We start from the raw sequence: 10,606 nt of genomic DNA on the forward strand, positions 1-10,606 counted from the left end.
CCTGAACCTCAAATCTGCCGCTCTCAGTAACCCGTAGAAGCCAGGATGCCACCACCCAACCCAGCCTTAAATTCTTTGCCCTTGCCTTGACTCCGATATCGAATGATTTCAGGGGAACTTGGGTCCGCCTTTTTATTTTAGGTAAAAGCGTCCGTTCAACTGTCATACGCTCTTGCTAAAAAGTGTAGGAATTTTTGAAAACTAGAGATATATTATTTTTTCTCGCTTTCACCGTGACGGTTTTTGGAAAAAGATGTATATAAATAGGTTAATGTCTTACTTTGTGAACACTTTCTAATGAAGGTACGGAGTTCGAACAAATCCGGAAATGTCTGGAAACTGGGCCTATCATTTTACCAGCCCGTTTTATGGCGTTATAGAGAACTTCGGATGTCTGCTAATTTACAATGAAGGCATATTTCAACAGCAAATAGATACTGATAACCATTTCCTCATATTAGAGCGGAAATCTAATAGTCTATGGCACAATAATCTTTTCTCATTCCAAGTCCGTCTATTCACCACCGCACTTATTGAAGCGCTTCAAAGAATTCTACATTCCGTGATCTAATTGCAGAACTAATGAACATGTCTTTGTGTTTATAGAAAACAAATATCGCAATAACCCTTCTTTGCCTCCATTTTTGTGACAGGATTTGATGTATACGTAAACGGCACAATTCCCATTGCATGAAACCGTTTAGACAGATGCGTGTGGATATGCTCTCGTGGATTGTGTTACGTGTCACATCTAACACACTATTGCTCGGAACGATTGTTTTCAGACTTGCGATGTTGTTTTATTTGATAAAAGGGATAGAATTAGTGTGCAGACGTTGCTGGTTTACAGATATCTATGATTATATTTGTCTGCTGATACCTTTTGTTTACATTGGGTTCTAGTTTATAGACATGTTTTTCAAGTTCTTGAGTACAGCTGAGCGACATAATTAGATTAATTGTGCCTTCTAAGAGATAACCTTAGCCTAGGGAAAAATAACGACAGACGGTTGGTGTTAAAAACTGATCAATTCACTATTACTCCCAAGTAAAAATCACTGAAGGGGTAAGTTGTTTCATTTTTTACAGTGACATTCAAGAACCACTGCCTATAGTGATAATAATAAATGTTGTTTTCTCAAAACAAAATTTCAACAATGACAGAAAATCGATTTTGGCATTGTGCGTAAGGTAAAAATATTGAAAATTATTAAAATCCTTTTCAGAGTGTATATAACACAAATAGTTAAGTATGGCTTTAAGATATGTGAGATAAGTGATCTTTCCAAACTATGTTTGCAGTGCTTTCCCTCTGGTTAAAAAAAAAAAGACAGGTTTTAAGAAAAAAAATTAAATTACTTCCAGTGACATTCATCAGAGCAGTTCTGAAAAGACGTGTTGCTTTAGCAAAAGTAAAAAAAACAACAACTCAATATCAGATCAGTTTTTCAATTCAATATTTAATCATGTATATGTAGACAATGTAGTATTTACAGATCCCCTAATATCTATATCCAAGCTAGCTATCCGAACCATTTTCTGTATATGATTCAGGTAATTTATATCCAACTAGATTTGCTGTAGATTCAGTGCTTCTTTCTCCGTGTCCTTTGAATTCCTCTCTTAGTTCCTACAAAATAAAAAAATAAAAACACTTTAGTCATTACATGCCTCTCTGTTGAAATATTTTGCTACACCCAAAATTGGCTAGAGAAAATGAAACACAGTATCTATTCATGTTGGTGTAAAGTAAGCTATATGGATTTTTTAAAATCTGTTATTTTTATAAATATTGCCATAGAGGTCTCTTTGACCTAAATAATGAAATCAAAATAAAGAATTTGTAATGAATGTATGACCACAGATATGAAAATTTAATTTCTTCTGAATCATTATTTATTGTTAAAATATAAATTTAGTACCTGAACTTTCCAACAAATAACAGACTGCTGTACATTGCTGTATAATTGGGAAAGAATAATTAAAAACATAACCCAGTTTCTGAATTTTCCAACAAATACAAAAAATTACTGTATTAAAAATTCATAAAGTATCTAAATTATCTTTCAATCAACAAACTAGTGTAGAGTGTGTATGTGTACATGTGTACACACAAATTAAGTAAGTCTACAAGAACTTTACCTTACATTCTCTTGTACTTTTCAAAAGACAGAGGTATGTTTCAGCAAGATGATTCATAGCTCCATCCCCCTTACAGTACGTATTACTGGTTAACTGGTGTTGTCTGTACTGGTCCAACACATAGGAATATACTGGAGTGGTTCTTAGTTTGCTCTGGGAATAATAATAATAATAATAATAACAAGCCCACAGGCAGCAATCTCAGAGGGGGGGGGGGGGTGTCATTTTCTGAAAAAGTGGACCTTTTAACGTAAAATCCTTAAGTACATAGATCAAATTTTAGATAAAATCAGAGTGGACCTTTTCCCAGCAAAAAAGGGTGGTTCTTTCAAACCCCCTGGCTACGGGCCTGAATAATAATAATAATAATAATTTATACATAAAAGTATAAAATGAAAATTGGTATAATCTGGCATATGATCTGTTGATAAAATTAAACACAATAGAATAATTACAAAATTCATTTTTCTCATTAAAAATAATTAAGCTTGTAAATGTTAATAATGTTACCGTCATTCATTTCCATAAACGTTAACAAGTATAAATGTAAATATTATTCATAAACTGAGATGACCGAGCTGCATTTTGGTCTATCACTGAAACAACAAGAAATACTTGAAACCACACTGGTTTGATTTTAGACTCTAGTTTTAGTAAAACCAAGGAAGGAGTTATAACTCCTTGGTAAAACTCAGTGCTTTCTCAGAAAGTTTATGTTTGCAATAGGTTAAGTATTCAATGTGCTGTATGATTTTTGAATACACTGTCATACTAATGATCTTCTTACTTTTGGTGTCATCAGCTTTAGTTCGTGGAGTAATCCTCGCAAAACGGAGAGAGTGCGAGCTCTCGTGGGAGCTGCCATTTTGCAGTGTTCACTTCTCGCGAGACTGGAATAGTGCACGAGAATTGTGAAAATGGCACAAGCAGTGGACGAAAACACACATGGATCTCAGACAGAATCAGAACAGCGTCTTCCAGACGTCTTTGATGACATTTGGAAGTTATATGAATCTGTGGATAATACCCAAGAATCTACTAGTTCCATGGTCATCCAAGTAAGACACCAAGATCTTAAAAGTACACCTGAATAATCAGACCACTTTCAACTTGCACTGTGAAAATCTTGACTTCTTTCTAAAAACTGAATTAATTGTAGATAAAATATCTATCAGTGTGAGACATGACCATATCCATGTACCTGTTTCTTCCATGTCTATTTGACAAGACATCATGTGTTTTATATTACCAGGGCAAGGTAAAGGAAGGCATTGGTTTATGTGAAAAAGCTATACTGATGATTAACCAGCTCAGTCTCTTCAGTGAGAACGAGGAACTCCAAGAAGTTGCAACACAAGACATAAAGTAAGGAATTAAAAAAATCTGTTTTTTTGTATAGTGGATAAATCTATAAAACAGTCTGTATTTTAAAATCGATCAAAAATTGTTAACTACAGTTTCGTTGTTTTAGCCTTTGGTAGAGACAAAGTCAATAATAAGTCTTATGACATACATGTACTGTACATTGTACTGTACCATAAGGGTGTGAGCACAGCCTTTTTACAAAGATAAAAAAGATTTTTGGTGATCAAATCTTTCGGAATATCCATTTTAAATATTTTATGTTGTTAATATAATTCAAAGAAAACGTCATATCTTTATATGGGTAATGGGATGCATTGTGAAAGGCAAGATGGAGACCTACAAATTATCCATGTGATGGTAAAGAATTAACATTTAGAACTAAAAGATTGGTTTATAATTGCAATTATTTCAGTCATTTTGGATAGGGTAAACTATAGTTTGATGATGATTAAAAAATCGATGAAATTTTCAGTGACATTGGTTCATTGCATATAAATATACGTGTACCTTAAAGTGTAATTGATGTGGTCTTTCTTTCTCAACAGATATTTAGTAGTTCCAGCAATATTAGCCTACTTTACAAATCTTCAGACCAAAGGAGACAGACAAGAAATTGTGGCAAAGGCTCAGGTAAGGAAAATCTCAGCCAGGGAAAAAGTACCCCCCCCCCCCCCCCCCCCCCAATGACTCTTCCATTTTCAATATCATTGTACCACCAGCGTTAGCGCTGGCGGTACACATGGTTTTAGTCCCGTCCGGTCCGTTCCGCCGGCTCCGCCGCCATGTTACCGTTACCGCTTCTCCTCCTAGACGGTAAGGGCCCCCATACCCATCTCTTGGATTTAGGTCACCTATAATCTCAACTCGTTCCACGTAAAATTTGGGCTTTGTCGGTATTGGGGTCTAGGTGTGGCACTCATTGCAATGCACCCTTGTCCAAAAATGGCAAAATTAAATGCTAATTATCTACCCTACGGAAGGAATTATGGGAAAAATTTCTACAGACGGCTTTCCAAAAGTCATATGTGTAGATTTCAAATATGCCCTTGGATTTGACCTTTGACCTTTATTTCAAGGTCAAACGGGCAAAAATTTTCAAAAAAATGAATTTTTTTAGGAAAAAAAATTTATTTGCGCTGTTATTCAGACACCACACAGACTTAACCAATAATATTATTGGAAAATGTTACCCTTCAGGTCATCTTTCATCTGTGTGAATTTGGGGTCAATCGGTGCATTTTCACGGGTGTAGCGGCCATAAGATACCGAAACTGAAAACTGTCTCTAATTCGGGAACCGTTAATGCTAGAGACCCATTCTTTTTTGCATTTTGTAGAGCATGTAAAGCCCAACACTGGGGGTGGTCTCCGTTTTTTTGTATTCCATACGGTTTTCGAGTTACGCTGTATCAAAAAGTACATATTGGTGGTGAAAGCAAAATGTGCAGTACGGTAATGGATAATAAATTTTGAACTCTGGAAAAATAAAACATAAGGCTTGGCAAAGCAGACAACTTGTGGTCAAAAATGACATTATTTCATCAAATTTGAACTTCTGGAACTTCAGAGCACCTCCCATTTCAAGAATTTTTACCAAAATGACCTTTTCTTTATTTTAATTAATTTTTTCTGTAGGAAATTTATGGCACATTAAGGTAACTCCGAAATTATAACATTGAGTCCCTTATATCTCCACAACTGGCAGAGATAGGTCCATAGTTACTATTGAAGTTGAATAGGAAGTCATATACTGGCAATCTTAATGTGACCTTAAAATTGACCTTTGACCTACTTTTCACCATAAATTGAACTTTGCAAATTTTGCTTCCCTTTTATCTCCAAAACTGGCAGAGATAGGTCCATAGTTACTATTGAAGTTGAATAGGAAGTCATATACTGGCAATCTTAATGTGACCTTAAAATTGACCTTTGACCTACTTTTCACCATGAACTGAACTTTGCAAATTTTGCCTCCCTTTTATCTCCAAAACTGGCAGAGATAGGTCCATAGTTACTATTGAACTTGAATATGAAGTCATATACTGGCAATCTAAATGTGACCTTGAAATGACCTTTGACCTACTTTTTATCATGAATTGAACTTTGCAAATTTTGGTTCCCTTTTATCTCCAAAACTGGCAGAGATAAATCCATAGTTACTATTGAACTTGAATAGGAAGTCATATACTGGCAATCTTACTGTGACCTTGAAATTGACCTTTGACCTACTTTTCATCATGAACTGAACTTTGCAAATTTTGCTTCCCTTTTATCTCCAAAGTTACGCTGTATCAAAAAGTACATTTTGGTGGTTAAAGCAAAATGTGCAGTACGGTTATGGATAATAAATTTTGAACTCCGGAAAAATAAAACATAAGGCTTGACAAAGCAGGCAACTTGTGGTCGAAAATGACATTATTTCATCAAATTTGAACATCTGGAACTTCAGAGCACCTCCCATTTCAAGAATTTTTACCAAAATGACCTTTTCTTTATTTTCATTAATTTTTTCTGTAGGAAATTTATGGCACATTATGGTAACTCCAAAATTATAACATTTAGTCCCTTATATCTCCAAAACTGGCAGAGATAAGTCCATAGTTACTATTGAAGTTGAATAGGAAGTCATGTACTGGCAATCTTACTGTGACCTTGAAATTGACCTTTGACCTACTTTTCACCATGAACTGAACTTTGCAAATTTTGCCTCCCTTTTATCTCCAAAACTGGCAGAGATAGGTCCATACTTTCTATTGAACTTGAATATGAAGTCATATACTGGCAATCTAAATGTGACCTTAAAATTGACCTTTGACCTACTTTTTATCATGAACTGAACTTTGCAAATTTTGGTTCCCTTTTATCTCCAAAACTGGCAGAGATAGGTCCATAGTTACTATTGAACTTGAGTAGGAAGTCATATACTGGCAATCTTTCTGTGACCTTGAAATTGACCTTTGACCTACTTATAATCATGAACTGAACTCTGCTAATCTCTTTCCCTTTTAACTCCAAACCTGGCAGAGATAGGTCCATAGTTACTATTGAAGTTGAATAGGAAGTCATATACTGGCAATTTACTGTGACCTTGAAATTGACCTTTGACCTACCTTACGATGAACTTAACTTTGATTGTACCATTTTAAGTTATATATATTTTTTGCATATTTTGAAAATTCTTGTTGATTGCATTTTTATAGCTTGTCAAGCATAAGACTGGTGGCTGTGTCCCTTATTTTGTGTATGTGGGGGTCTATACGAATGCGCTTGCTCCAGCTGGTGGTACAATATTCGGAGGCGGTATCGCCTCTCTGATCCTCTAGTTTTTAAGTGAATTTGTATTTTTTCTTTGAGCAATACCTCTTCTATTCAAATAAATTAGATTGGCAGTATTTGACTTTGTTAGCAATGTTTTGCATGAAACTTTATGCCATCCAAATATCATGAGAGCCAAGGTCATTGCTGGGGTGAACGTTTGCATTGGTCAAAAAGTTTGAACATTTAAAAATAAAGATTAAAAAACTAGTTAGTAAATTTTCATACTTATTTATTTGAGTAGCAAAGACATTGGTTAAAGTCACCACACGACTTAATTTTGTTTAACATAATATTTTAGAGTTACAGGGTGGGGGGAATTGCTGCAAAAATACCTAACTATGTTTCTTCTGAAAATTTACAAGAATGTTTGAAGTCCACCCTTAATTCTGGAGTGATCTCCCCCTCCCTCACCCCATAAGATTAAGAAGCCTTTTATATTTTTATGAACCTGTTATTATAATATGCTGATTGCTTCTAGTTGGCTGTATATTATTAAAATCTGTGAATGTTATGATTTGGCATAAACTTGTACTTGATATTTACCTTTTAATTCAACTTCAGACATATTATAAAGACTTTATGAGACTGTGCAAGTTATATGGGGTGACAGATGTAGATGTCTCGGACAAAGACAGAGAAGAAAACCAAGAAAACACAAGGCCTCAACATCCCCCAGGAGCTAGAGGGTAAGGATTTCATGGTGAAATATTCAATGTTAAAACTAATTATACAACAAGAGTGGCCTCATGTTTCCATAAGCATATTGGTCAGTGACTGAAATAATGTGTACAATAATAATAATATTTAACTACAGATAGAGTGGCAGTTCCCTGCAGTATTTAGAATATTTTGGCTTCTGAATGTGCTTCATTTATATAAGAAACATTTATTTATTTTATAAGTCAAATAAAACATTCTGAAAAAAAAAAAAAAACCCAAAATAAAAAATAAAAACAATAGTAACATGTACTAGTTGTGCAATTTTCATGTTTTTTACATTCAGTATTCCACCAGACCTGATTGGCATGGCAAGGTCACGACAGAGTAAAATTGAAAGATTTAAAAAACAAAAAGCAACGGAAAGTAAACTGAAAGAATTATATGAAAAAGTAAAGGAGCCACACATTGATGATGAAGTCAAGGTAGTAATTTTTAAAAAGAGAGAAAATGATTTTTGAATATTTTAAAGTTGTATATTTGTAAAGATTTTTATATCAACAACAAAGTTTTTTTTCTTTTTTCAGAAAAAGTAAAGTAGCCTAGGTGTCTTTTCTGCACGGATCACGTCAAAGTCGCAAACAGTTTTTATAATTATTATTGATCAGTATTTCTAGTTAATTGCATTAACATTTCCATGTCAATTATTTTTCTATATAACTAAATATTTTTACATAATATCCATTCCAGAGGGAGTATTATACAACACTATTGAACAAATGGGTCAACTCAAGCTTGGATGAACTAGACAGTATAGAAAGTAACAGTTATATTTTAATATGGCATTTATAGTTAAGTAGATCCTGACTGAACTTGATTCCTTGTTTTATTGTGGTAATAGATATAAGCATTAGGATGAAGTGTTTTTGAGGATTATTATTTATCATTTAAAAATGTAAATTTAGATAAACTTTGAATAAATTAGTTGTTCTGTCTCCAGCATAAATATAATCTGAAATGTAAACAGGAAACCCAACTGTTAATTTTTTAACTGTCTGTCTTAATATGCTGTGCAGTTTCACATATTATAACACTTGTACAATGTGGTAGAAGTGCTTTTGAGTACTGTCAATAAATATAATCATTAGAGTATAACTTACAACTTGAAAGATGTGTTGTTAATTGAAGGCATCAAATATATTTTATTGCTTATATTTTCAGTGGAACTTACCCTCTTAGCAGGGAGATCTAAAATGGGAGGAAGAGAGGAATCGGGAGAAATGTCAAAGGAAACCAAAAAAACACAGCAAAAACAGGTAACGTAATGGTGTACTCTTAAAGACGTGACTTTGATAGAAAGATAAGGCAACCAAGATATCTAAGGCAAATTTTGTTTCTTTCAGTTAAAGCTGCTTTTCTGGACATACAGAAGATATTAAAGTATATTTACTTAATAATTGCTATTTAAGTGTAAAATGAAATTCTGTTGTTCAAACAAAAGTTTGTTGTTTTGATATAAGTTGGTGATAACTTCTGTCATTTTAGAATAATCAAATTGTCATTTCCCCCTCCTTTTTGGATAGTCTTTTAGGCCTTTTATCATCACAAAGAATGATCTGCAGAAAAAAGTGTTTGGTATGGGTTATCCAGGGGTCCCCACGTACACTCTAGATGAGTTTTATGAGCAGACATATAAGAATCTCCAACCAGAGCAGCAATCAGGGTGAGGGTTTATCATTGTTTTGTTACCTCACTCTTACATTAATTATGTTTGGAAAGATTTTTTTCTTTGGTTGTGATTGCAGCGGGCAGTAGTATTATGGTATACATTTTAGTTGGCCATTTATGTACATGTCATCTAAAAATGAATAAATTAAAAACCCAGCTTAGGTATGTTTATCTAACACTTTTTCCTTCTTGTGTGATTAAATGCGAATAAAAATTTATTTTATATTTTATATGTAAGTCCAAGCATGCAGGACATGGCTAATGATCCAGAGCTTGCTGCAACTGCAGACGAACAAGCAGCTATTGAAAAAGAAAGGAAAGAAGAGATGGATGACCCTGAAGAATTAGCTAAAGCAAGAAACTGGGACGCTTGGAAAGATGGTATTTACATATTTATTATGAGAACGTCACTGTGCTAAATATGGATGGCATTAATTTAGCCAAGAATGTAGCTAATTTAGCCAAATCAAACATTTTTCACTACATCCAGGCTCCATGTAGTAGGAGATGATGAAGATAGCTGTATTACATTACATTAACTTAAATAATCTAATATTTTAATTTTTTTTTTATGTAATGGAATAGTCTTATATGTAATTGGAATACTCTTATATGTGATTATCATGGCTGTGTTTTAAAAGTTACCAAAATACATTTTAATATGTTTTAGACCACAGAAGAGGAGAAGGGAACACCACAAATATGGGTTAATGCTCATCAGTAGAAGGTCTTCAGTATACAGAGAAAGGCAAACGATTCCAAAACCATTCTCAGACTACATTTAATATATTCGCAGCAGCTGATTTTTCCATTGGCTTGTCTGGTGCTGAAAATTGCCGACTTGTATATTTGCCTTCGATGCCATAATTTTCGAAACAGAACTTTATACAGGCCATATTCAAAATTGACATTTTTAAGAAATCAAGATTCTCCTGATGTTGTTGCATGTCATTCTTTAACCATTCATGTTGAAGTTTATTTGCACCCGAGGCGATTTCTCAGAGTACAATCATTTAGTTGCACAAATTGAACTGATCTCTCTGATATTGCATATAGTATCATACCATCTAAATGTACCAAGTGAGCTTGTCTGGAGTTAGTCATTTCAGGGATGAGACCAGTCCTCACTGAAATAGTAGGAAAATTGGCTGGGGCCAGGGTACATGATTCAAAAGAATGATCCAAATGACCCTGAAAAAGTCGAAATTCCGACAAAAGTCCGAAAAATGTCTCATCAGTGTTGATTGTATGTAAATGGCCTTTTCAGCACAAAATGATTGTAGACAAGTGATTTTTCTTTTCCTGTCATATTTAGTCAGCTTCGTGATGAAAAACCAACTAAGAAGTGACATTTCTTCTTATACATATTCAATAAATTGAACAATCAAAATGCTGTT

General features: G+C 34.0%; 2 protein-coding genes across 2 annotated transcripts; one reads left to right on the forward strand and one right to left on the reverse strand.

The window, feature by feature from the left end:
• Positions 1 to 1,440: 1,440 nt before the first annotated feature.
• On the reverse strand, positions 1,441 to 3,050 carry LOC106161832 (protein FMC1 homolog). The gene is made up of 3 exons (XM_013538864.3): positions 2,930 to 3,050; positions 2,143 to 2,295; positions 1,441 to 1,630 (listed from the first exon to the last, which is right to left on the reverse strand). Exons 1-3 carry the CDS (start codon positions 3,005 to 3,007, stop codon positions 1,520 to 1,522), a joined length of 342 nt encoding a protein of 113 aa, XP_013394318.1. The 5' UTR covers positions 3,008 to 3,050; the 3' UTR covers positions 1,441 to 1,519.
• LOC106161830 (immunoglobulin-binding protein 1) lies at positions 3,050 to 10,599 on the forward strand. The gene is made up of 10 exons (XM_013538862.3): positions 3,050 to 3,200; positions 3,395 to 3,507; positions 4,053 to 4,137; positions 7,386 to 7,510; positions 7,828 to 7,966; positions 8,232 to 8,301; positions 8,703 to 8,797; positions 9,065 to 9,204; positions 9,448 to 9,590; positions 9,880 to 10,599. The coding sequence occupies exons 1-10, from the start codon at positions 3,060 to 3,062 to the stop codon at positions 9,918 to 9,920; spliced, it is 1,092 nt and encodes a 363-aa protein (XP_013394316.2). The 5' UTR covers positions 3,050 to 3,059; the 3' UTR covers positions 9,921 to 10,599.
• The last annotated feature ends 7 nt before the right edge of the window (positions 10,600 to 10,606 follow it).

The sequence above is a fragment of the Lingula anatina genome, chromosome 2 (assembly GCF_051362555.1).
Source record: "Lingula anatina isolate TDL-2025a chromosome 2, LinAna3.0, whole genome shotgun sequence".
In the NCBI taxonomy this organism is placed as follows: Eukaryota; Metazoa; Brachiopoda; class Lingulata; order Lingulida; family Lingulidae; genus Lingula; species Lingula anatina.

Bases quoted from the DNA above. Each gene is read 5' to 3' on its own strand.
- LOC106161832 (XM_013538864.3), bottom strand. From the start codon at position 3,007: ATGGCAGCTCCCACGAGAGCTCGCACTCTCTCCGTTTTGCGAGGATTA. The intron at 2,296-2,929 runs GTAAGAAGATCA...TATTATTCCCAG, and splicing joins TAAAGCTGATGACACCAAAA to AGCAAACTAAGAACCACTCC. The intron at 1,631-2,142 runs GTAAAGTTCTTG...TTTATTTTGTAG, and splicing joins AAAGTACAAGAGAATGTAAG to GAACTAAGAGAGGAATTCAA.
- LOC106161830 (XM_013538862.3), top strand. From the start codon at position 3,060: ATGGCACAAGCAGTGGACGAAAACACACATGGATCTCAGACAGAATCA. The intron at 8,302-8,702 runs GTAACAGTTATA...TTATATTTTCAG, and splicing joins TGAACTAGACAGTATAGAAA to TGGAACTTACCCTCTTAGCA. The intron at 9,591-9,879 runs GTATTTACATAT...AATATGTTTTAG, and splicing joins CTGGGACGCTTGGAAAGATG to ACCACAGAAGAGGAGAAGGG.